This window comes from Acomys russatus, chromosome 3 (assembly GCF_903995435.1).
Source record: "Acomys russatus chromosome 3, mAcoRus1.1, whole genome shotgun sequence".
Lineage (NCBI taxonomy): Eukaryota > Metazoa > Chordata > Mammalia > Rodentia > Muridae > Acomys > Acomys russatus.
Genome location: NC_067139.1, coordinates 71,685,236 through 71,711,496, shown reverse-complemented (window position 1 = coordinate 71,711,496; position 26,261 = coordinate 71,685,236). Strand labels below are relative to the sequence as shown.

General features: G+C 41.9%; 1 protein-coding gene across 8 annotated transcripts in view; it reads left to right on the top strand.

Annotated features, from left to right (window-relative positions):
- Usp54 (ubiquitin specific peptidase 54) overlaps window positions 1-26,261 on the top strand; it is an 87,426-nt gene that overhangs the window by 28,014 nt on the left and 33,151 nt on the right. For all 8 annotated transcript variants that reach the window (XM_051142624.1, XM_051142622.1, XM_051142623.1 and 5 more), the window contains exons 2-10: window positions 2,645-3,486; window positions 7,138-7,230; window positions 18,540-18,674; window positions 20,759-20,872; window positions 21,217-21,299; window positions 22,078-22,183; window positions 22,289-22,435; window positions 24,706-24,855; window positions 25,201-25,369. In XM_051142624.1, the coding sequence (XP_050998581.1) occupies window positions 3,340-3,486; window positions 7,138-7,230; window positions 18,540-18,674; window positions 20,759-20,872; window positions 21,217-21,299; window positions 22,078-22,183; window positions 22,289-22,435; window positions 24,706-24,855; window positions 25,201-25,369 (1,144 nt within the window). In that variant the 5' untranslated portion in view covers window positions 2,645-3,339. The remainder of the gene's footprint in view (window positions 1-2,644; window positions 3,487-7,137; window positions 7,231-18,539; window positions 18,675-20,758; window positions 20,873-21,216; window positions 21,300-22,077; window positions 22,184-22,288; window positions 22,436-24,705; window positions 24,856-25,200; window positions 25,370-26,261) is intronic.

The following is a 26,261-nucleotide window of genomic DNA, read 5'->3' as shown; positions in this document are numbered from 1 at the left end:
GGGTTCTTCTTGGTTGTACATTAATCACTAGACAATATGTGAGTGCTTCTTTATGGCTGTCACTGTGATGGGGCTTTGGGAATAGTATAAGATTCATAATTAAGTGACAATATTATAGCCACCCAATTCCAGCTCTGCCACATACCAGTTAGGCAAAAATCAACTTTACGTCCTAGTTTATTCTTCTGGAAAGTTGAACTATTAGTATCTACCTGATAGGCTCTTGTGAAGATTAAAGAATGTCAGTAGAGTGTCATCATATGCCTGTGTTTTTATACAGTCAGATGACACATGACTGACACGATATAAAACAAAAGGAGAGTAATAAAAGCATAGTGAATAGTATGAGCATACAGTGTATAATGAAATACTTTCATTGTGACATGTGGATTATGAAGATTATAAATAGCCCAAGAACGTAGAGAGGGGAGGGCAGTCTTATGCAACCAGTGAATAGTCCTGTGCCTCAGTGATGTCCCTTAGACAAGGGTTAAAACCTCAAAGCATTTTTGCTTTTTGTTTGTTCGAAACAGGGGTTTGATACAAAGTCCAGGCTTCCCTGGAGCTCATGGGTAGGGTTACAGATGTGTACCACTATCCCTCCCTGCCCATTATGGTTTTTGTTGTTTGTTTTTATTTAAAGCAGGGTCTCACTGTGTAGCCATAGATAGCCTGGAACTCACTATGTGGACCAGGCTGGCCTTCATCTTACAGAGATCTGCCTGCCTCTGCCTCTGAATGTGGAATTAAAGATACGTATCATCAACCCCGCTTTTAAAACTTCTTTAGCTATTCTTTTTTTTTTTTTAAGATTTATTTTTTAATTATGTATACACTGTTTTGCCTGCATGTATACCTGCACTCCAGAAGAGGGCACTAGATCTCATTATGAATGTGGTTGCTGGGAATTGAACTCAGGACCTCTGGAAGAGCAACCACTTGGATGCTAGGAAAATGGTGCCTGCTATAATACCTGGCCTATTTTTGATTTCCTAAGTGGTATATATAGCAGATATTAAAGGGAAGCTTGAGGAGATAGTTGGAATTTAGCACTTCAGCCAGGTTTGGTTGTATATACCTTTTGAGCACTTGGGCAAGAAGGAGGATTGCTGTAGATTTGAGGTCATCCTGGTCTATGTCATAAGTTCCAGGCCAACTAGAGCTATATATTAAGACCCCATCTCAAAATAGAAATGTGGGTCTTTGAGGTGACTCAGAAGGGTAAAGTTCCTTGCTGCCTAATGACCTGAGTTTGATACTGCGAGTGCACGTGGTGGAAGGAGAGAGAGAGAGAGAGAAGTGATTTAGGAACCCTGTGCTGACACACACCTTTAATCTCAGCACTCTGAGTTTGAGGCCATCCAGGCCTACATAGAGTTCCAGGCCAGCATGGCGAGACCCCACCTCTCAGATGCTGGAGATGAGATGACTTCTTTTCAGGGATGGTGCTTGATTTGATCCTCCTTCCTGCTGCCTCGCAGACGCTTCAGCTAGTTGAAGCCAAAAGTTGGTCAGTGGATGACTTCTCATTCTGAGCCCCTCTGTATCATTTGAAGATTGAGTGATTTATAACTCAAATTATTTCTCTGATCCTCTTGAAAACTATTGATTAAAAAATTGGTTACATATGGTGGGAGAGAATGTCCCCTTCTGTCACAGACCTAGGGGAGGCAAATAGGGTGAAAGGAGGAGGGAGGGAGGAATGGTAGGGTACAAGTAAAGGAATAACAATTGAGTGTAATCTGAATAAATTAATAAAAAAAATTGATCACACAAGGGAGTGGATGAGGCAGAAGGCATAAATCTTTTGGATTGGGTATTGAGGACATGAGTGATTTTCTGGGGTAGAGCTTCGTTCCCTTAGAATGGAGTTGGCGTGCTGCTGTGTCCTCCACCTGTAAACAGGGCTTCAGAGCCACGCACAGAAGACACCTTCACAACACCTGGAAGACAGACTTCCTTGCTCTTTTTGTTGTTGTTGTTGTTGGTTTTGTTTTGTTTTTTTGGAGAGGTTTATTTGGGGGAAGAGAGGGGAAGAAGAGTTAGAGCCTGAGTGGGCCATGAGGAGAGAGAGAGATATAGACAGAGAGACAGTGGCGGGGCCGGGGGGGGGGGAAGGGAAGGGGGGAACCCACTAGAGAGATTGTAAGAGAGAGATTAAGTGGAAGACAGCAGGTTTGTCCTTTTATATCTTGATGTTTGCTTTCTTAGTGATTTGTTGTTGTTTTTGTTGTTATTTTATTCTTCCTTAGCCTCATTCTAGAAAGTTTGTTTGGCTTTTATTTCTGCACAGTTCAGGTTTTTTCTTCAAAATTTAAGAGAAGTTTCCCATGAAAGTGAAGATGCCACACTTCTTTTTCCCTTTAGCATTTCCCTTGTTACTTGTTCTCTCTCTCCTCTCTTTCTCTCTCTCTTCCCCTCCCTCCTGCTCCCTCCCTCTCTTTCCTCTTTCTCTCCCTCCCTCCCTCCTTCTTTTTCTCTCCCTTTCTCCCTCCCTCTGTCTCTCTCTTTCTCTCAGCATTGTTTGCCAAGGTTTCAAGTTTATACTGAGAGGTGAGGCAGCGTTGATCTTGGCAGAACAGTCCAAAGCCAGTAGAGTCATTAAATGACGTAAGCTTTTGATTTTTTTTTCTTTCTGTTAAAGCTCTCTGGCACAGCTGGCTATTCTGGTCTCAGAAGAGAAGAGAAGAGACTTTCTGAGGATCTGGTAGAGAGGACAGAAGAAAGTTGGAGCATACGTGAAAGGTGCAGCAAGGAACATCAGCAAAAATCCTACGGAGAATCCAGACAAACTTCTTGGCTTGTGGTATCTTTTCAGTTGTTTAGAGTTTGAGTTTTGCTAGAGGATGCTGAGACAAGGCACTAAGAGGGCGAAGAGGAGTGTCCTGGATTCCTGCCTCTCCTTCCAGTGGAAAGTCTTCAGTCCTCGAGAAGCATTGGAAGGAGAGCTGAGGAACACATCTTCGCCTGCTCCTGGATACTACTGAGTTGAGGGTCCATCTGTGTCACCAGGACGTTAGGGAAGGAAGCAGTTTCAGCAGCACAGAAGAAAGTAATACTTAAGAACTTCTCTGCGGTAGTCATGTGCCAAGTTACGTTTTGAACACCAGGGCAGGTGGACAGATTTGTCACTTGGATCTAAGGGGACCCCTGAATTCTCTGAACTTACAGATGTGGTTGGAAGGCTGCAAACTCAGCCTTCAATACAAACAAACTTCTGGATTCTTTTCTGTTGAGGACTTCAGAAGACACAGTTTCCCTGCCAAAAAGATATAAAGCCTTTCTTCCTGTTTTTTTTTTTTTTTTTTTTTAAAGCTTTTTGGGCTAATGTGAACAATAATGTCTTGGAAAAGAAATTACTTTTCAGGAAGCCGTGGTAATGTTCAAGGGATGTTTGCACCTCGAAGCTCAATGTCTATCGCCCCCAGCAAAGGCCTCAGCAATGAGCCAGGGCAGAATAGCTGCTTCCTCAACAGTGCCCTGCAGGTAAGGCCATCTCCTTCTTTGTGACAGCTGTAGTCCTGTGTTTGCAGAGACCTTCAGATGTTAGGCTTACCAGCTTCTGTCTGAAATCCATAACCCGAGATCATATTTTACATTTATCTGTGTGATGTAGGCAAGGCTCTTTATCTTTTTGAATGTTACCTAATTTGTAGAATTGGAGATTATAAAGATAAAAGTGTTATTAATCAATGTCAGAGTTTTTAGACTGTATCTTGAGACACTATCTCCTTGTTTTCATGTGCATGTGTTCTGATGTGTGTGGGTGCGTGTGTGAGTGTCAGCGTGCTCTGGTGATCCTCCATCTCTGCCTACCCAGCACTGAGGTTGCAGGCAGGGCTGCCATCCACACCCAACATCTACTGTGTGCCGGGAATCTAAACTCTGGTCCTCTTGCTAATGCAGCAAGTGACTGACCCACTGAGACATCTCTTCAGCCCCAAGGATAGTGTGGCTTTCAAGCAGCAGATACTCTAGGTGTGCTGTGGCCTGCCATTCCAGGGCAGCTTTGTTATTGTTTTCTTCAAAAAAGATTATTTTAATTTTTTAAACTATACATACGCATGTGTGTCTGGATATGAGTATAGGTTCCTTTGGAAGCCAGAGTCATCAGAGCTCCTGAATTAAAAGAAGTTGTAAGCTGTCATGTGGGTGCTGAGAATTGAATGTGGGCCCTCTGGAAGAGCAGCAAATGCTTTTAAGCACTATGCCATCTTTCCACACACCACTCCCCCTTGACCTTTTAAAGACAGGGTCTCATTATGTATCCCTGGTTGGTCTAGTAATCTATGTAGACCAGGCTGGCCTGGAACTCACAAAGATCTATCTGTCTCTGCCTCCCAAGTTCTGGGATTAAAGGTGTGTGCCAACATGACTGGCTTTTCTCCCCTTTCTCGTATATAAAATTTATTTTTATTTTACGTTCATTGTTGTTTTGTATGGATGTGAGGGTGTCAGAAGCCCTGGAATGGGAGTTACAGATAGACGGACAGGTGTGCGGTGCCGTGTTGGTGCTGGGAATTGAGTCTGGGTCCCCTGAAGAGCAGCCAGTGCTTTTAACCACAGAGTGATCTCTCCAGTCTTTGTAGGATTTTTAAAAACTATTTTTATTTTAGGTTCCTTAAATCTCTTTCTCCATATTCCTCCTAATACCTTCCAACACCCCAACACCAGCAAGGACAGAAAGGTTAGTGGAAGAAGAGGAGTAGTTTTCCTTAGCTACTTCCTGCTGCTTTGGGTTGTCAGGTTCCTAGGGGCAGGGTTAAGACTATCTCCAGCTTCCTCTTGCCAAGCTGCACCAACAGCAGCAGGAGTGGCAGGGGCAGCCTCAGAACTTGGAACCCTTCTCACTTGCTCTCTGGGTCTGGCATTATCCCATCTGGCAAAGACCACGCACCCTACGAGGTAGTTCAGCTGTGGCCAAACTGGAGCAGCCCCCATGTCCCACACCTGGGATTAAAACAAAAACATGTTTACATAGAAACCAAAACTTCCACAACATCTTTCTTTTTTGGTTTTTCAAGACAGGGCTTCTTGTGTGTAGCCCTGGCTATCCTGGAACTCAGAAGTTGTCAGCCAACTTTTGTCTCCTGAGTGTTGGGAATTAAAGGTGTGTGCCTTTAATCCAGGTTTTGTTTCGTTTTTTATGTGTTGTACCATTTTTCTAGCAAGGAAAATTTCCTAAGAAATTATTGTTACTTTATTTAAAAATATTTTGGTATGGATGTTTTGCCTGCTTCTGTGTGTATGCACCACATGCACACAAAGCCCATGGAGGCCCAAAAGGGTATTTGATCCTTGGGACAAAAACTGTGAGCTGTCTTGTGGGTGTGGGAGTAGAACTTAGGTGGGTCCTCTGCAAGAGTAGCCAGCTTTTAACTGCTAAGCCATCTCTACAACCCAAACATTATTTAATTTTTAAAAAACTTTTAAATGACATTTATTTATTTACTTTTATGTGTGTGTGTATGTGTGTGTGTGTGTGGTATAAATGCAATTATGTGTTTGTGTATGTAACCATGTATGTGCACATGGAAGTCAGGGGGAGAGATTGGTGTTTTCCTCTATTGCTCTGTACCTTATATGTTGGAGACAAGGTTGCTTAGTGAACCTGAAGTTTGTCTTGCCATTTCAGTTAGGATGGCTAGTCAGAGAACTCAACACTAGGTTTGCAAGCATGTGAATCACACCTAGCACTTATATGGGTGCTAGGGATTTGAACTCAGGTCCTTTGCTTTCATAAAAAGTGCCCTTACCACTAAGCTGTCTCCTCAGTCCCATACTACTACTTTTTAACAAGAAGACTAGATGTTGCTGTGTAGCTCTGGCTGGCCTGGAACTTGGTGTGTAAACCAATGTGGCTTTTTTTGTTTTTTGAAATAGAGTTTCTCTATGTAGCCTTGGATGTCCTGAACTCACTTTGTAGACCAGGCTGGCCTCGAACTCACAGTAATCCATCTGCCTCTGCCTCCTGAGTGCTGGGATTACAGGCTCATGCCCAGCCAGTGTGGCCTAACACAGAAATCCACTTGCCTCTTAGAGGTATGTGTCAATGCACCCAGCAGCTCACTATTACTTAAGGAGTTTTCATAAAGGTAAATTTTTTTCATTTGGTTCAGGCTTCTAATACAAATTTAAAGGTATTCTTCCTTTTCTCATGGAGATCATCCATTAATTTTGTACCTTTTCTTTTTTCAAAAAGATTTATTTATTTATTTGAATACTCTGTCTGTATGTACACCTGCAGGAGCAGCCAGTGCTCTCAACCGCTGAGCCATCTCTCCAGCCCTAATTTTGTACCATTTCTTGATGAATTGATCCTTTACATTGAACTTGTACCTTGGTGCTCTGTCACATGGCTAATTCCCCTAGATCAGCTCTACAGTTTATAATCCCTGAGTTTTTTCTTTAGCATCAATTTGATTTTTGCTATAGGATATTTTCACTGGATGACTTTTATTTCCAGAATATGTTCATTTGTCACTCTTGTTAGTTACTATATAATCCCAACTTTCTCCTTTGATATTAAAAAAATGCTTTAAAAATTTGTGGGGTGTCTGTGTCTGTGTGTCTGTGTCTGGGTTTGTACAATTGAATGCAGTGTGCTCATGGAGGCCAGATGAGGGTGATAGATCCCTTGGAGCTGGAGTTAAAGGTTTTGTGAGCCACCTGCTGTGGGTGCTGGAAACCAAACTGCAGGAACAGTAAGTGCTCTTAACCGCTGAGTCTTTTCCATCTCTGATGCTTCACCTTTTTCTTTTTAAATGATTCTATGTCCTTCCAATTCTTTTTTTGTTTTCTTAAGATTTATTTATTTATGTAAAAAGTGTTCTGCCTGCATGTACACCTTCATGCTAGAAGAGGACATCCGATCACATTACAGATGGTTGTGAACCACCGTGTGGTTGCTGGGAATTGAACTCAGGACCTCTGGAAGAGCAGGTGGTGTTCTTAACCACTGAGCCATCTTTCTAGCCTTGATGTTCACCTTTTTTGAGATTTGTTTTAATATTGTAAGAATGACCTTTTGTCCGAAGAATAAAGGTTTTTCCTGCAGTCATGCCCTGTTTGCTTGAGTTCTTCACTTTAAAGATAAAGGCTATTTGTAGGATAATAAGTTCCCTCCTTTTTTGGAAGGTTTTGTGGCACTTGGACATCTTCCGCCGTAGCTTTCGGCAGCTTACGACTCACAAGTGCATGGGTGATTCCTGCATCTTCTGCGCTCTTAAGGTAAGCTCCTGAAAGTTGTTTCATGTCAGCATTTTAATTACTGTTGTTACTATTGAGGGGATTTGGTTAATTAGGGCAATTTAAAAAAAGATTTATTTCTTTATTATTATGTATACAATGTTCTGCCTGCATGTACACCTACACATCTGGGGAGGACCCCACATTTCATTATAGACAGTGTGAGCCACCATGTGGTGCTGGAAATTGAACTCAGGACCTTTGGAAGAACAGTCAGTGCTCTTAACCTCTGAGCCATCTCTCCAGGCTTCTAATTAGGACAATTCTTAAGAATTTGTTCCTGAATTATCTTTCTGCAATTTATAGCAGAAACGAGTGTGAGTGTTTTATTTTGAGGTATTGTTGTGCAGTTGGTATGCCACTCTGCTCCAGTTTGCCGAGAGTTGTAATAGATGTGGTAGATACTGTCCAAGTGTGCTTCTGCTTTGCATATTTACTTCCAAAACTCATTTTGAATTTTCCTTTTTTTTTTTTTCTGAGACAGGGTTTCTCTGTGTAACAGCTTTAGCTGTCCTGGAACTCAGAGATCCACCTGCCTCTGCCTCCCAAATGCTGGGATTAAAGGCATGCACAGCCACCGCCCAGCCGAATTTTCCTTTTGAAAGAACAGTTGTTTTTGTTTTGGTTTGGTTTTGTTTTTTTTTTTTTTTGTTTTTTTTTTTGTTTTTGATTTTTCGAGACAGGGGTTCTCTGTGTAGCCTTGGCTGTCCTGGACTCACTTGTAGACCAGGCTGGCCTCGAACTCACAGCGAGCCACCTGCCTCTGCCTCCCGAGTGCTGGGATTAAAGGTGTGCACCACCACTGCCCGGCTGAAAGAACAGGAATCAACTATTACTTGTTAAAACTAAATTTAAGAAATTTATTGTTTCATGATGCTTTCCATTAGATTTTCAAAAATTAATTTTATTTGTTTTGTGTAAGTATGTGCCATTGACACTTGTGTAGAGGTCAGAGAACAACTTCTTAATTTTTATTTTTTTACTTTTTTGACACAGGGTTTCTCTGTGTAGCCTTGGCTGTTCTGGACTTGCTTTGTAGACCAGGCTGGCCTTGAACTCACAGAGACCCGTCTTTGCTTCACTGAGTGCTGAGATTACAGGTGTGAGCCACCACTACCTGGCTTCATTATTTTTCCCTATCTCATATTTTCATGCTCTGAGTAAAATGAATCTGGTCATTTGTATAGAGACAATGAATAGGAGAGAGATTTTGACAGAGAAGGAAACATGATGGTCCTTGGTTGGAGCCATGTCCTTGACCAGCATAAAACTCTCCTGTGTTTTTAGTTCAGGTATACAATAGATTAGTTGTATTTGTATCAATCTGTAGCTTCCATCTGAGTTCAGAGCAAGATTCCAAGGTCATTATTTTGTTTATGAAGGCTGAATTTTGTTGTTTTGTTTTGTTTTTCTGAGACAGAGTTTCCTTGTGTAACAGCCCTGGCTGTCCTGGAACTAAGTTTGTAGACTGGGGCTAGCCTCAAACTCATCTCCTGAGTGCAACCACAGCCGGCCTGAAGGTTGACTTCTTAGTTTTTCATCACTGCCTCAATATGATCATTATATATTTAATTTAGTTGCCTTTTAGCTTAAAGTAGAAACTGTGAGCTGAATAGTCTTGAATTTTCTAATTTTCACTGGTTATATGCAATAATTGACAACTTTTTTTTAAGATAGGTTCTTATGTGGTCAAAATTAGTCTAAACTGGCCTTGAACTTCCTACTTTGCTGAGAATGATTCTTTTGAGTTCACCTAATATGTATGCTGGAATTACAAGCATATACTACTAAGCCCAGTTTTCTCTGATGCTGGGGTCAAACTCAGGGCTCTGTGCTTGCAGGCAAGCGCTTTACCAACTGAGCTACATTGTTTTGGAAGCATTTTGTCTTTTTGTTTTATTTGGTTTTGTTGTTTTATATTTACCTGTCTGGCCTTGGGTTTGCTATGTAGCCTAGACTGGCTTTGATCTTGCTTGTGATTCTTCCACCTTAGTTCCCAGTTCTGGCCTAGCTACTGTGATGGCATCTGTGAAGGAGTTAAATGAATCTTCTGAGCTTTGTGTCATTTGAGCCACAGATAACCTTTTCTATATTTTACTTAGAACCACTATAACTTGTAACAAAACAGATTATAAATAATGAAGGTGTGTGTATAATCAAATATATACATGTGAAAATTATAAAAAAAATAAATTACTGGTTAGTCATTTAAAAAAATATATATATTTTAAACAAAGAAACAGGGTTTCTGTGAGTGAGTGTGTGTGTGTGTGTGTGTGTGTTTTCAGTACAGGGTTTCTCTGTGTAGCCTTGACTGTCCTGGACTCACTTTGTAGAGCAGGCTGGCCTCAAACTCTGCTTCCTGAGTGTTGGGATTACAGGTGTGTGCCACCATGTCCAGCTTTTAAATATAAAATTTAAAAAATTATTTATTTTTATTTTATGTGCATTGATGTTTTGCCTGCATACATGTCTGTATCAGATCCCCTGTACCTGGAGTTACAGAGATCATAAGCTGCCATGTGGGTTCTGGGAATTGAACCCAGGTCCCCTGGAAGAGCCACCAGTGTTCTTAACAGCAGAGCCATCTCTCCACCCCCTTATATAATTTTAACAAACTCTTCTTCAATAAGTTGATTCTAACATTTCCTACTAGGTCCATTAAAAAAAAACTATCTAAAAAAATCCTTGATATCTGTCAACTCTGATTTAAGATTGTGTTGTACCAATTACTGTTTCCTTTCAAAACCCAATCTATTCCCATCTAGTATGATTAAATGATTTTTCCTGACCTAAACTGTCATTACCTGTAGCCCAGAGTTCTTATTATTGTTCATGTTGGGTTAGTCTTGCACCCGCTGTCGACAGGGTATAACTTTTCTTTGGTGTTGGCGCATTCATTTGTCTCTGTTCTGGGAGGAAATCCGTCCTCTGTACTTAGTATGCTACAGAGATTTTGTTCTTCTTCCTGGGATTGTCCTAGAGGTTTTACAGTGCCAGCACGTAGGACAGAGTACTTTTTGTTATAGGCAAAGAGGAGAATGTTGCTTTGATTGACTAAATTAAATTTTTTCAATTAGTGATTTTAAAAAAAGCATCCTATGACAGCATAAAATCTAGAGGATGGTGCCTGGTGGAGGTGGGCGTGATAGGAGGAGTAGGTTCTGTATTGTGAGATGTCTTGAAACGTCTTCACTTAGAGAGCAGTTAGACTGCTTAGCTGGGGCAAATTTGAGATTATAGGGGCGAAATATCTTTTGAGTTCCTTTTGAGTACTGAAAGATTAGCACAGGATCTTTATTCCTCATTTTTTCTAGCCTATAGAAATGGATTTTTTTTTTCCATTATCCTTCATGGCCAATATCAGAGAGTAAATCTATTAGTCTACATGAGTTAAAGCAGGAAATTAGGTTTCTAGTGTGCTTCCTAGACATTTTAGCTAGTAAATAAAAGTCTACACATAAGAAGGTAGGTCGTAGCTTGTGTTTAACGTCCTCTTGATTACTTATGGACAGGAGGAGCATAGTTGTGTGGTCCTTCGTCCTGTTTGTTCCTAGGTCCTCCTCGGCTGTGGGCATTCTAACTGTCTTCAACTGATTTTACCATTGAGGTAGTTGGGATAACTTAAGCTGAATCCTTCATCCTTTTTAAAATTTGGAGTTCAGATTGTACATGTTAGTCAAGTAGAATATAACTACAAGTAGACATCATGATTAAATCTTTTCTTTCCAGAATTTATGGCAGTCTAAAACTTATTGTAGACTTAGAATCTTTGTGCATATCCATAAGAATTCTTCAATTGTCCCAATGCAGTAAGTGGATAAGGTATTGATTCCAATAATGTTGGTAATTTGTGACGACCCTCGCTTTTGTTATGACAAAGTTAGTAAACTAACCATTGAACTGTATAAAATATCAGTGTCAGTTTATGATTTCTCACTAAGGGCAGCACTGTGTTCTGGCCCATATTTGTCTGTGTTCATTGTTTTGAAGTTTCAGTGTTTTTGCCTCTTTCTACCTCTGTCCGAGTATGTATGGAAATGCTATCAGCATAGCAGCAGCCATGAGTGTGATAAGTAACTTCTGTGATTCTAAGACCAGAAGAATGGGTTAGCAATTGAATATCAATAAAGGCTTAAACTTACCAGTGGATATGATAGTGATAACAATAGATGAAGTAATGTATATGGATACTTGTCTAATTAAGAAGTCTAGAAGGAGCCCTTTTTAGTTATAAAGGGAGAGACTCCCAAGGAAGACAATAGCCAGTTGTTCTCTGTGTTCCCTAAAGTTGGATCCAGTATTTTTATAGTTGGGCCTGATGGTACATGCGTGTAACTCCAGCACTCGGAGGCTTAGGAAGGAACATTGCTGTGAGTTTCAGACCAGCTTGGTTATGTAGTGGGTTGGAAGTTATCTTGGGTTACATAGCAAAAAGACGCCACCCCCGCCCCCAGAATCTTTATTAAACTGGATGGTTATCTGATGGTATTAAGGCATTATCATTACCTTGTGTAGAGGATGGCATAGGCAATTTTTAAACAAAAAGTTCTTATTTTTTAGAGTTATATTTTGGAATATTATGTATAGGTGGAAAATATGTCATGTGCCTCAAATGATCTGGGAGTAGGCTAAATATACAGAGTCAACATAAAGGGAATTAAATCAGTCACAAACTGGCAGTTGTTGAGTTGGATTATGGATACATGGAAGCTGGTCATGCTATTCTGTCTGTTTTGATGTAGTTAAGATTTTTCTATAACAAAACGAGAAATCTTTTGTTGACCTGTAGGATGCTACAAGGTTAAATATATAAATGACCTTGCCCTGTCTTGAAGATATTGCAACATTCTTTCACCACATAAAACCAATGAAAGGATTTTTCCCAACCATTAACATAGCTCAAAAATTAACCCTTTGCTCTCAGAGGCTTATATTTACAGACGACACTGTTTACATTTAGGTTCTTTAATTTCCAGAAGGCATAGGGGGAAAAATAATCACGAGAGTGGAAATACTAAATAAATTAGGAAGCCCCGATCAGAACAGGAGTCCTGAAGGAACTGAGCAAATGTCAGGCAGGCGATAGCGTGTGACACCTTTGCAGAAGGTATCGCTGGATGCCCGTGGAAGATGGGAGTTGGACATTCTAATACTTTGAGCCCTTAAAGTACTGGAATCAAAACATTTTCTTTTTGAACCTTACTGTCTCTAATATTTAAGAATAATTTATATGTAAAAGTAGGCTATTCTGAGAAAGAAATAAAAAGCTCTTTTCTGAGGCTGGAAAGATGGCACAGAGGTTATGAGCACTGACTGCTCTTCTAAAGGTCCCAAGTTCAAGTCCCAGCAACCACATGGTGGCTCACAACCATCTATGATGAGATCTGATGCCCTCTTCTGACCTGCAGGGGTACATGCAGGCAGAGCACTGTATAATAAATAAATAAATAAATAGTTTTTTTAAAAAGCTCTTTTCTGCTCCAAGGCAAGGGTGTCTGTGTGTGTGTGTGTATCTATTTTTATCTTTATTTATTTGTTTATTTTGTGGGAGGAGAGACTTAAGGAACAGTTAGTTACATTAGTAGCCAGAACACAAAAATGGTCTGTCTTTATGGTGCTTCTATCTTATGTACATGGCTTTTGTTAATCCAAATAATGATGTGTTTACGTGGACAGAGTTGCCTGCTACTTGATCCAAGAGAGATGGGTGGGGAAGCACCTGCTTCTTGCCATTAAAGTCTTGTTGCTTTTGTGCTGCATCCAAGTTAACAGATACAAAGTAATTTACTATTTCACGAATGAAAAGGACCTTTAGATTCCTCCTGTTAGGGAGCATAGAGAGAAACCTGAAAGGTGTTGGGCTTTTTTTTTTTTTTTTTTTGCTTATCAAAATGGAATTGTTAGGAACTCACAAGGAATGATGGTTTCTAGGTTTGAGTTCTTTATGTCCTTTCCCTCTCCCTGCTGTAGAATTCAGCAATTGGAATAATACCAGTTTTTGTTCCTTATTGGTACTGCCACCTGTTCTTACTGCTGAACTAAATGTTCTTGGCTTTCTTTGGCGTGAACAGGATCTCCCTCTGGGAAAGGTGGGAGGAGGGTGAAAAAGAGAGCGGGAGGAGGCCGTCCCAGCCTGTGCTCACGTGAGAGGGACACACAGGGTTAGTGTGCTGCCTGAACAGAGGAGCTTTGTGCTTCAGCTTCGCCAAGAGTTACAGCGCCACAGATGGACGCTAGGAAGGCTTAGGCTGCTCACCCCAAATACAACTCTTCCTAGCGATAGCAAAGCAAGACTGCTGTTAATTAAAGTAAGAAAATAAAGAGGATTCAGTCAAAGGCCGTTTGAAATACATTCCTTTACTCACTGTGGATGGGGAAGGCTGCCTGTAATTAACTAAGGGACGCGAAAAGAGTACAGCATGGAGACACTGATGCTGCTGAGTACAAGAGCCAGGTCTGTTGTTGCCCAGACCCTGATTACTTTAAGTCATGGGGAACTGCTTTTCTTTTCTTTTTCAACTTATTTATTTTTGAGATTGGCCCAGGCTGGCCTCAAATTCATGGCAGTCCTACGATACCGGCCTCTTTAGTTCTAGGATGATACACAGCAGCCACCACATTAGGCCTAAGTGACTTGCTGGGTTTTCTTACCGTTCCTGCTAAGCGTGGAGAGAATGAGTTTCAGGAGGAAGGCCTGAGGAGGAGGAGGGGTGCTTAATTTCCACGGAAACTGAACCAAAGACTAAACGGGTTGAAATGTGCTAATGTCTAATTTGTACAGATTATTTGTATTTGTTCTAGAAATAATTCCCTGGTCATTTTAGGATTAGTTTTAGAAGCTTGGGAGCTATCTCAGATGGTAATTTTTGCTGCTTAAGCAGGAGGACCTGAATTTGGATCCCTAGCACCCTCTTAAAAAGCCATTCATGGAGCTAGGCGTGGTGGTGCACGCCTGTAATCCCAGCACTCAGGAAGCAGAGGCAGGCAGATCGCTGTGAGTTTGAGGCCAGCCTGGTCTACAAAATGAGTCCAGGATAGCCAAGGCTACACTGAGAAACCCTGTCTCAACACCCCCCCCCCCACCAAAAAAAAAAAGAAAAAAAATCCAGTCATGGTAGTAAATGCCTGTAATCCCAGTGCTGAGAGGCTGACGCAGGATGATCCCTGAGGGCTAGACTGGCCAGACAGTCTAGCTGAGTCTGTGAGTTCCAGGTTCTATGAGTGAGATGCCCTGTCTCAGTGAAAATTAAGATGAAGAGCAATTGAGGTTATCAGACCTCTGACCTCCATATGCATACATGACCCTGCACACAGGCAGGAATGCAGAACGGCTTAGACTCCAAACAAACAAAGGCTCAAACTTCATTGGCCCTTTGGTTTGGAGGTGGAGTTTTTGTCAGCAGTGTACCTTATCAGTAACAGTTGAGATTAGCCAGCTGGTGATCACAAATCTTGCCAAACTGAGTGACCCTTCCCCGCATAAATCACCAGCTGTCAGGCTCGTGCTGCCATGTGATCACAGTAGTAGTCATTGTCCCCCGCGCCCCTCTCCCCCTCGTGTCTCTTCATTCCTACACACCCTCAGTGTGTGGGACAGCTAGCCATTGTCTGACGACGGCCTGCGTCCTCTCTTGGTCTAGTGTAAGTGCTTTCTCATAGGCACATTCTCTGTTAGCCACCAATTACGGAGCAGCCCGCCATGCTTTACCCAACTGCACAATAGACTTGTAAGTAGATCCAAATTGCTCCAAAATAGCTTGGAATAATTATAGTAGATTTCTCTCATAATTTATTAAGTAATACTGAGTACGTATTGCTGACCCTAGCTCCTCTATAACATATAGAATCACTTGTAGGGAAATGATAAATTACATGGTAGTCTGTGCTTGAGTGGCTTTAGAACATTTAACTTGGTTGAAGAGAAAAGATGCCAGTGAGGGTGAAATGAGAAAAATGACTTTAACTTGAAAAAATTTATTTTTATTTTATGTTCCTTGGTGTTTTGCCTGAAAGTATTTGTGTATGAGGGTGTCAGAAGCTCTTGAACTGGATCTACAGACAGTTGTGAGTGCTGGGAATTGAACCTGGGTCCACTGGAAGAACAACCAGTACTGTTAACCATCTTTCCAGCCCTATTTTTGTTTGTTTTTGAGGCAGAGTTTCTCTGTAGCCTTGGCTGTCCTGGACTTACTTTGTAGACCAGGCTGGCCTCAAACTCACAGAGATCTACCTGCCTCTGGGATTACAGGCGTGCGTCACCTCACCCAGCTTCTCCAGCTCAATTTTGTTTTTGGTTTTTTTTTGCGACAGGGTTTCTCTGTTACACAGAACTCTGGCTGTTCTGGACTCTCTCTGTAGACCAGGCTGGCCTTGAATTAATAAGTAATTAAAAAAAAAAATAGATCTTAAAAAAAAGAAAAGAAAAGAAAGAGCGAGTTCCAGGACAGCCAAGACAATACAAAGAAACTCTGTTTTCAAAAATGAGGGAAAATGGGAGCTGGAGAGATGGCTCAGAGGTTAAGAGCATTAGCTGCTCTTCCAAAGGTCCTGAGTTCGATTACAGTAATCACACAGTGGCTCACAACCATCTATAATGAAATCTGGTGCCCTCTTCTGGCCTGCAGGTGTACATGTAGGCAAAACACTATACATAAATAAATCTTTTTAAAAAGAAAAAAGAAAAACGACAAAAAGGAAAAGAAAAAAAATTGTAAGCTCTCTTTTCCTAAAGCCCTACTGTTCCCTTTTTTTTTCCTATGGTACTTAATTTTTTTTTTTGTTTTGGTTTTTCAAGACAGGGTTTCTCTGTGTAGCGTTGGCCATCCTGGACTCACTTTGTAGACCAGGCTGACCTCGAACTCACAGCGATCTGCCTGCTTCTGCCTCCCGAGTGCTGGGATTAAAGGCGTGCGCCACCACGCCCGGCTCTATGGTGCTTAATTTTAATCGATTGCTTATTTTAGTTCTTGTCTATCTCCGCTTCCTAGAATATAGATATGAGAAAAAATAAGTTTTGCTCTTCCAATCTTTGATATGTCTCAGTACCTAGAATGACACTATTACATAAAAGGCAGAAGACATCCTTGTTTTAAGTAACTGAGTGAATCAGTCATGTGATATGGGTAGATCTCACCAAAGGAGAATAGGAAAGAAACTTTCTCCTCTCTCCTTTAAAACAAAACAAATCAAAAACAAAGCTGGGCATGGTGCTACATGCCTTTAATTCCAGCAGAGAAACCCTGTCTCAAAGAACAAAGCAAAACAAAAAATTATTTATATTTTATGATTTGTGGTTTGTCTGCGTGTATGTCTGTGAGGGTCCCAGACCCCCTGGAACTGGAGGTGCAGAGAGCTGTGTGCTGTCATGTGGGTGCTGGGAATTGAACATTTAGGAGAGAGCCAGAGCTCTTAAATGGCTGAGCCATCTTTCTAGCCCCATGGAACTCATATTGTACTCTAGGCTGGCTTCAAACTCAGAGATCCGCCTGCCTTTGCCTCCGGAATGCTGGGATTAAAGGTGTGCATACCGGGCCTAGAGTTTGCAATTTAAGTTAAACTGGAGTTACTGTACTGAGAAGTGACACTTGCATAAAATTTGGCAGGAAATAAGTGACCAAGTTGCACAAAGAGAGAAAGAGTGATTCAAGTAAGGAATACAAGTAAAAAATCTCTGGGTCTAGAACATCCATCTTGATTGTGGGACCTAGCAAGACGCCCATATGGCTGCTGTGGGTGAGTTAGAAGTAGATCCGTTGGCCAAATAACATATAGAATTTTCACTTTGGCTTTTACTGCATATTTGATGGGAAATCTTTGGAGAGTTTTCTACAAAGAATGACATTTGGTTTTATTACTTGTTTTGTTTTGTTTTTTTGATTTTTGAGGTAGGGTCTTAAGTAGCCTAGTCTTTTTGTTTGTTTGTTTGTTTTTTTTTTTTTTTTTGTTTTGTTTTGTTTTGTTTTGTTTTTCAAGACAGGGTTTCTCTGTGTAGCCTTGGCTGTCCTGGACTTGCTTTGTAGACCAGGCTGGCCTCGAACTCACAGCAATCCGCCTGCCTCTGCCTCCCGAGTGCTGGGATTAAAGGCGTGCGCCACCATGCCCGAAGTAGCCTAGTATTACCTTAAACTTGCTATGTAGCCAAGGATTACCTTTGGCTACCTTCTGTGCCTGATTGTACAGTTCTGGGGACCCAACTTAGGGCTTTGCGCATGTTAGGTAAGCACTCTACGAACTGAGCAATGTCCTCAACCTAATTATATATATATTAAAAAACATCTGATTATTGTTTTGAACCTACTGTGTATTTCCTTGGAGACATGGTTCAGTCAAGAACTGGTTGCAGTTGGGTTGAGAAAATGGTTAAGTGGTTCTTCTAGAGGACTCAAGCTCACTTAGTTGCTCGAACCTACTTCAAGTATCTCACAACTGCCTGAAACTCCAGCTTCAAGGACCTAAAACCTCTGGCCTCTGCTGGTACCTGCATATCACTGTACATACCCACACTCACATAATTTAAAATAATAATCTTAAAAAGTAATATAAAAAAGAAACGGTTACAATCATCCAGTGAAGAGAAGAATTGGCAGCAGGTGAGGTGGTGAGCGGTGTGAAGTCTGGATGGACTGTGGGTGGAAGCACGGCTGACAGGGTGTGAGTTCTGAGACCAGGAGAGCTTCAGCCACGGCTTTAAGGTCTCTTACCTATGTACTACAAGGAAGTAACTGGAAGTAAACATGATGAAATGCTTATTTTATTACTGAAAGAGTACGTGTGGTGAGAAGAAGTTTAAAGGTGTATACCACCACACCCAGCTGGCCTCAAATTCTTGATCTTTCTGCCTCAGCCTCTCAGGTGGTGGGGTTATGAACACAATACCTGATTTGCTATATTCTGTATAAATTTTGGAATCTTATATAGCTGGAAAATACAAAAGAAGACTAAGTTTCGTAGGAGAACCCATCCCAAAAAATAATTGCCAATTCATTGACATGTAGCTTACTCCTTCTAACCTGAGCGTTGACTTCTTTTCTGTCTCCCAGGAAATACTATAACTGCCGTGTGTCGTGTCCTGAGAATGGGCTCCCCTAGTGTGCCCTTGACAGCATTGCACTGAGGGGCCAGCGCTACTGCAGAGATACTCCCCTATTCTGATTTTCAGTCTTTGGTTTTTAAATCACAAGCTGAATATATCTTGTTTCTATGTCTGTCAACAGAGGGGGGTGCTAGCACGATAGACTAGGATGTGTGGAAACTCAGTAACAGCATCGCGTTTTCCTCTTGTCTCACAGGGCATCTTTAACCAGTTTCAGTGTAGTAGTGAAAAAGTGCTCCCTTCTGACACTCTCCGCAGTGCTCTGGCAAAGACTTTCCAGGATGAGCAACGCTTCCAGCTGGGAATTATGGATGATGCTGCAGAGTGCTTTGTAAGTGCTGCCCTCTTGCTGCCTTTGATAAGAAGTAGAATTGTTCATCTTCATCACGGCCTATTTTATGATGGATTCACTAGGCTCTGGTCTCTGCATAGGAACTAGAACTTTCTCAGCCTTCTTCTCAGAACTTCTCTCAGAGTTCTAGAGTCTACTGCTACAGTGTGAATGTCTAGTGGCTTTGTGATTTTTTCCCTTCAGGCTTAGGGCAGTTTAATGCTTGCCACTGGGGGAAAAAGTGGCTTTTACCTTCAGAGAAACCAAGGCATATTGAAGTACAAACTGTACTCCCAGAGCTTCTGATTCTGTGGCCTGGCATAATACCATAGAAAGCCAACTCTAACAAGTACCCAGGTAATCCTGCCTGTGTTGATGGTGCTGCTCTGGAGAACCCATATTTTTTTGTTATTGTTGTTTTTTGAGACAGGGTCTCTCTGTGTTGCCTTGGCTGTCCTAGACTCGCTTTGTAGACCATGCTGGTCTCGAGCTCACAGTGATCCACCTGCCTCTGCCTCCCGAGTGCTTGGAATTAAAGGCGTGCGCCACCATGCCCGGCTCAGAACCCATATTTTGAACTCCTCTGTTTCTAGTGATATTAATATGATATTCTGCATAAACAATTACATTGCTCTAGTGACTTTAATCCTTGCTCTCCCACCTCGCAAGTGCTAAGTGCATGTGTCAACATGCCACAGATAATCTTTTGAGATTGGATAAATAGAACACAGGGTTTAGAAGAATTGGGGTCATTGGCTAGTTTTCATAGTGAGTTTAACTCTGTTTCTGTTTTCTGTTTATTTCTTTTTAAGACTTGTTCTTACAGTGGAATCCTTGCAGAACTGGAGTCCTATCTCAAAAATAAAAAGGGGGTTGGTATAGGAATTATGCTGAATGAAAATATGTCAGAAGTTCATTTATTGGGATTAATGATGTAGCTCAGTTGGTGGAGCACTTGCCTAATGTGCATGTAGCCTTGACTCTAATCCCCAGTGTGTGGATCTGGCACAGCAGTGCACACCTGTAGTTCACCTGTAGTTCCTGAAGTGGAAGCAGGAGCTCACCGGCCTGCACAGTGAAGTCAAAGCCAGCCTGGACAAAGGAGACCTTATTGGGAAAAAAAAATTCTTGAAAAAACAAACACTAAAACTAAAACAAAAAAGAAAAAGGAAAAAAAGTTATGTACTATGTGATTCCTTTTTTTTTTTTTTTTTTTTTTTTTTTTTTTTTTTTTTTTTTTTTTCGAGACAGGGTTTCTCTGTGTAGCCTTGACTGTCCTGGACTCACTTTGTAGACCAGGCTGGCCTCAAACTCACAGTGATCCACCTGCCTTTGCCTCTGTCTCCCTTCCCAAAGTGCTGGGATTAAAGGTGTGCGCCACCATGTCTGGTTTAATTTAGTATTCTTTAGTATTCTTGAAGTGACAAGATGATAAATATGGAGGAGCAGGCTGGTGGTTGCTAGGAGTTAGAAGTGTAGATAGATGGTGAGGCTATAAAAAGGCAGTGCAAAGGAGGTCTGTGGGGATGAAACCCTTCTGTATCTATTTTTTTTTTTTAAAGATTTATTTATTTATTTATTTATTAAGTATACAGCGTTTTGCCTGCATGTAGATCTGCATGCCAGAAGAAGGTACCAGATCTCATTACAGATGGTTGTGAGCCACCGTGTAGTTGCTGGGAATTGAACTCAGGACCTTTGGTAGGGCAGACAGTGCTCTTAACCTCTGAGTCGTCTCTCCAGCCACCCACCCCTTTCTGTATCTTTATTCTTTATCTCTGCTTTCCAGGAAGATTGCTATGCCTTGGCATGAATTACCAACTTGCCCACTGGCTTTTTTTTTTTTTTTTTTTAAGATTTATTTATTTATTTATTTTTAAGTTTATGAGTGCTCTATCTGCATATGTACCTGCACACCAGAGAAGGGCATCAGATCACAGTATAGATGGTTGTGAGCCACCATGTGTGCTAAGGAATTGAACTCAGGACCTTTGGAAGAACAGCCAGTGCTCTTAACGTCTGAGCCATCTCACCAGCTGCGCCCATTGGCTTTTAATTGTGCTGCTTTTGTTTTTTCCTATAAGGAAAACCTCCTGATGAGACTCCACTTCCACATTGCTGATGAAACCAAAGAGGACATATGTACTGCTCAACACTGCATTTCTCACCAGAAATTTGCGATGACACTGTTTGAGCAGGTAAACCTCTGTCTTGGACTTTTTCTTTCTCTTTTCTTCTCTCTCTCTCTCTCTCTCTCTCTCTCTCTCTCTCTCTCTCTCTCTCTCTTTCTCTCCCTCTTCCCAGTTTTTTGAGACAAGGTTTCTCTGTGTAGCCATGGCTGTCCTGGCCTTGCTTTGTAGACCTGGCTAGCCTCTAACACACAGCGATCCTCCTGCCTCTGGCTCCCCCAGTGCTGGGATCACAGGTGTGTACCACCAAGCCTGGCTCGGACTTTTTCTTTAAGAACATTTTATCTGAGGATGCGAGTTTCAAAACAAGTCCTGAGTGTGGCTGCTGAGTGTTCCTTTTTCCCTCTGCCCAGTGTGTGTGTACCAGCTGTGGTGCCACTTCTGACCCACTGCCCTTCACCCAGATGGTGCACTACATCTCCACCACATCCCTTTGGTGAGTTTTATGGAATTCTTTCTTTTTCCTTAAGATTTATTTATTTTTATTTGATGTGTATGAATGTTTTACCTGAATGTATGTTTGTACTCAGAACTCATGCCTGGTGACTGTGGGGGTTGGAGAGAGTGTTGGAGGATCCCATGGAACTGGAGTTACATACAGATAGCTGTGAGCTGACATGTAGGGCTAGGAACTGATGAGCCATGGTCCTCTGGAAGAACAGCCGCTGCTCTTAACTGTTATGCAGACATTTCCCCAGCCTGTTCTTAGGGAATTCTTCATTGTACTGTTAGGGGTTTCTCCAGTTGATTGGCTTTTAATTGAAGGCCACCAGATAGCATATGTCCTTATTGCTGAATCTGTGTTATATTGCAGAATTTCAGAATTTGTAGGCTTACTAATTGCTAGCAAAGTGGGAGGGAAAATGGGGATTCTGTGAGTTTTGGATTTGGGGACAGAGAAGCTCACTGTGTTTGTAGGCCACCGAGGCTAGTCAAGACATGGGACTGTAGTATAGTGGGCAAATGAAAAATCACACGTGCCAAACATTTAATCCCAGCCCTTGGGAGGCACCCCATGTGTTGGAGGCCAGACTGGTCTGCATAGCAAGTTCTAAGACAGCCAGAAAGAATTCCACAGTGAGACCCTATCTTAAAGACAGAAAAAGAAAATCACTTGTATGAGTTAGGTGTTTGTATGGATGATTTTGTTTTTTAGTTTAGTCATAATTTGTAACAGCATCTACCATTACCTTTCTCCTTTCCCCGTCTTGAAGTAACCAGGCTATTTGTATGCTGGAAAAGCGAGAGAAGCCTTCACCAAGTATGTTTGCTGAGCTGCTTCAGAATGCTAGCACCATGGGGGACTTGCGGAACTGTCCGGTGAGTTAACTCTATGGACTTTAGGATAAGAAGGAGAACCGTGATTTGCAGCCTTGCCACAGAGCTGGTGGGAATGTTTGAACTAGGGCTGTGTATGTATTTCAGAGCAACTGTGGGGAGAGGATCCGAATCCGCCGAGTACTGATGAATGCGCCACAAGTTATCACAATTGGGCTGGTTTGGGACTCAGACCATTCAGACTTGGCAGAGGATGTCATCCACAGCCTGGGCACCTGCCTTAAGCTGCGTGATGTATGTATTATTAGTTACCTTTATTTTGTATTGTTCAGTCACTGAACAGACAGGTACGCTCTATGTGACAGTTAATATAGCATTTGGACAGATGCACTGTGTTTCTGTGTGCAGACTCATGAGCCTCATGTATACGCTCACATATCACTTTTGTGAGGATGGTAGAACCCTTCTAGAAAAAAATGACACACTTTTTACCTTGGTGAACAGATGGGCAGAACTTTGATATTGGTAAAAAAAAAAAAAAAAAAATCAGTTTCTATGGGGTGCTTGTTGCTTGTTTATGCCTGGACAGTGAAGAGAAGTATATCCAACAGCAGGAGATAGGAAGGCCAAAGGGACAAGCTTTCTTGACTTTGGGAACTGAGTGAGGTAAAAGTTGGTGGCCTGAGCCCAAGAGCAGGAAATGAACTCTCTGTTGAGAAGATAATTGTATGTGAAGACTCTATAAAGAAACTACCAGCAAGGCCACTCCCTTGCAGCCCGGAAGCTTTTATTGTAGATAAGAGAGAAGGTAGACAGGGTTATCTGAGAGAGTCTGCTTTGGCTGCCTCTCTGGACCGAGAGGAACAGAGAGAAAAGGCAAGGAGAGAAGCAGACTGGCAATTGCCAGGGCTGTGGGAGCAGAGACGATAGCAGAAACAGTGGGAGAGTCCTGCCAGTTACAACGGTTTTGTTGCAGCAGGGGGAGGGCAGGTTAGTTGAAACAGCCTGGGAACTGGCACGGGGCTCTGATCTGTTGGAAGCTTGTTCAAGTTAATAGAGAACTAATGCCCACTCTGGAGATTGGAGGGCTGTAGGAATGTACAGCAAAGTAGTGACTTTCCCCTGGCAAATAGAAATTCCCTTCACAAGGTTCCCGAGGAGTGCTGAGTGCTACCAGGTCAGAGTCCAGCCTGAGCTGAGCCAGATCACTATTTGTGGTGTTAGGCCCTGGAAGTAATGACATAGATTTAGATGATAATTTAGCAGCTTAGGGGTTTTCTGTGTGTTTATTTTGGGGAATGGGAAAAAATGTGAGAGTAGATCTCATTTTTATCAGCTCTGTGTCCTAAGGTAGGGACAGTCAGTGCTTTCCTTCAGTTCAAGGAGAACCAGAAAGTCTGGTTTTCTTTGTGCTGGTTTCTGTCGGGGATAAGGCAAGTCTTTTCTTTTAAATAGCCACTCTTGAGAGTAAATGGTCTGGTGTTACATCCTTTTCAAGAAATCTAACTGGAGTAGGTTGTGCACAGAAAAATCTTAAAGTAGGGTTTTGTTTTTGTAGTCCATATACTCTGTATTAGTTCTGTCTTTTTTTTTTTTTTTTTTTTTTCCGAGACAGGGTTTCTCTGTGTAGCCTTGGTTGTCTTGAACGGAAGGGATCCACCTATCTTTGCCTCCTGAGTACTGGAATTAAAGGCGTGAGCCGCTGCCACCACCCCCCCCCCCCCCCCCCCCCAGTCCAGCCTGCCCTTGAGCTCTTAATGCTCTTGCCTCCACCCTCTTTACACAAAGCATTACAGGTGTGTGCTATCACACCTGGCTTTGACTTAATTGTTTCGATTACTTTCTCAACTAGGTAAATTCTTAGGTCAGAATCCCTTAACTCAAGTATTTGTATGTCTCTTAGCACTTGAGACAGAGCTGAGTACCTATAAGTTGAAAAAATTTGAAAATTGAGAGCCATTTTTGTTTGTTTTGAAATTGTTCTTGCTTCTCTTATGCCTCAGAAAGAAAATACTTTTTGAGCTGACTATGTAGCCCAGGCTGACTTCAGGCTTATGCTCCTCCTGCCTTAGCCTGCCCGTGCTGGGACGGTAGGCATGTGCAGCTCATTTCTAATGAAGAATTTGGACTAGCAAAAATATCTCAGCTTGAGGGAGAAGCAAGACACTATCTTCATTAAATGGTGATGGCCGCTAGACACAGCAGTACACATCTGTAGCTGCAGCCCTCGACAGATAGAGGAGGATCAGGAGTTCAGGCTCATCCTTAACTATACAGCGAGCTCAGGGCCAGTCTGAGGCTCCATCTCAGTAAAACAACCAGGAGGAGCTAGCTGTGGTATCTCATGCCTATAGTCTTGGCACTCAGAAGGCTGGGGCTTAAGCATTGCCATGTGTTTGAGGCCAGACTGGCCTACATAGTGAGTACCACCAGCCAGGGCTACATAGTGTGTGGCCTTATTTTGGGGTGTAGAAGGAAGAGAAATGTTGATGGAGTCTGCTGAGGGAATATGGTAGATGGTTGGCTATGTGATGGAAACTCCCCTGCTTTTTTCCTTCCTGTAGCTGTTTTTCAGAGTGACAGATGACCGGGCCAAGCAGTCTGAACTATACTTAGTGGGAATGATCTGTTACTATGGCAAGCATTATTCTACATTCTTTTTTCAAACAAAGATCCGAAAATGGATGTATTTTGATGATGCGCATGTCAAAGAGGTAGGACTATGCAAGAATTTTGAAGTATTTGGTGACTAAAATAAAAAAATATATAGCATAATATATAGCATGTCCACCTTTGTGAGATTTTATGCATATTTCATCACTGAGTTGATGTTTCATAGAAACAAAACTAATTGTTCATTGTTTTTTTCTCTGATTGTATTTAATACTTTGTTTAAAAAACAGGTTTACTAGAAAGTCATTAAGTTTAGACTTAGGATCTTTCCCCGTTTCATTTTTTCCTCCCTAACTGTTGTAAGAAAGCCACACCAGGAGAGGGACTGTTGTTTGAACTGTGGACATGAGGGTGACTGTCGTATGCTTCTGCTGCTTCTGCTTCAGATTGGTCCAAAATGGAAGGAAGTGGTAACCAAGTGCATCAAAGGGCGTTATCAGCCCTTGCTGCTGCTCTATGCAGACCCCCGGGGCGCCCCAGTGTCCCCCCAGGACCCACCGCCCCAGGCTCAGCTCCTGTCCTACACCAAGGCGTGCTACGACAGTGAAGACTCAGGTGAGGAGTCCAACCCTCCCCCATACAGTTAGACAGTTGGGGCTCCTACAAGTTTAGCTCATAGCTATTACAGTAAGAAAGAAATGCCAACTTGTGCACAGGCTGATTAGCATCCAGCTTTGTTTTCTTCATCTTGATTTCAAGAGTCAGCTGGTCCAAATCACAAGTGAGAAGACAACTATGTTTGCTTGCATTTAGATACTGAAATAAAATTATAAGGGGTACCTCAGTGGCCTTGAACATTGTTAAGGGTTATTGATTCCTATTAGCAATGTTATGGTGGCTTAAGTAAATTTTGAAAAATATATGTATTTGTTTTATTTTATGTGTGTGAGTGTTTTGCCTGTGTGTATGTTGCACTGTATTTATGCCTGGTGCCTACAGAATCCAGAAAAGGGTGTTGAATCCTCTGGAACTGGAGTTATGGATGGTTATGATCTACCTTGTGGGTGTTGGAAACTGAACCCCAAGTCCTCTACAAGAACAGAAAGTGCTCCTAACCACTGAGCCACCTCGACAGTCTCTGGCTTAAGTGAATTGTTAAGAAACACTAGATCACTACAATGCTAATCCTTGGAGGTGAAAGAGTTTTGTTTAAATTCCAAATGCTGAAATGATGTATGAGCCACTGTTCCAGTCTAAGGCAGCTGTTTGGAATTACATAATGCCTTCCTGCAGAAGTAACTGAGCTTATGACTAAAGTCCCAGGATATCCCTCAGAGGCTGATAATATTTGAACTTTAGCCCTCATAGTTTGGGCTTGATTTTTTGTAAAGATACAGGATTGGCTCTTAGTGTAGTTTTAAAAGATAAGGTACTTGCCCTAAAGTTTTTCCCTTCCTGTTGCATCTCCTTCCTGTCTGGTCAGCCGTGTTTCTTCTGCTGTTTTGTT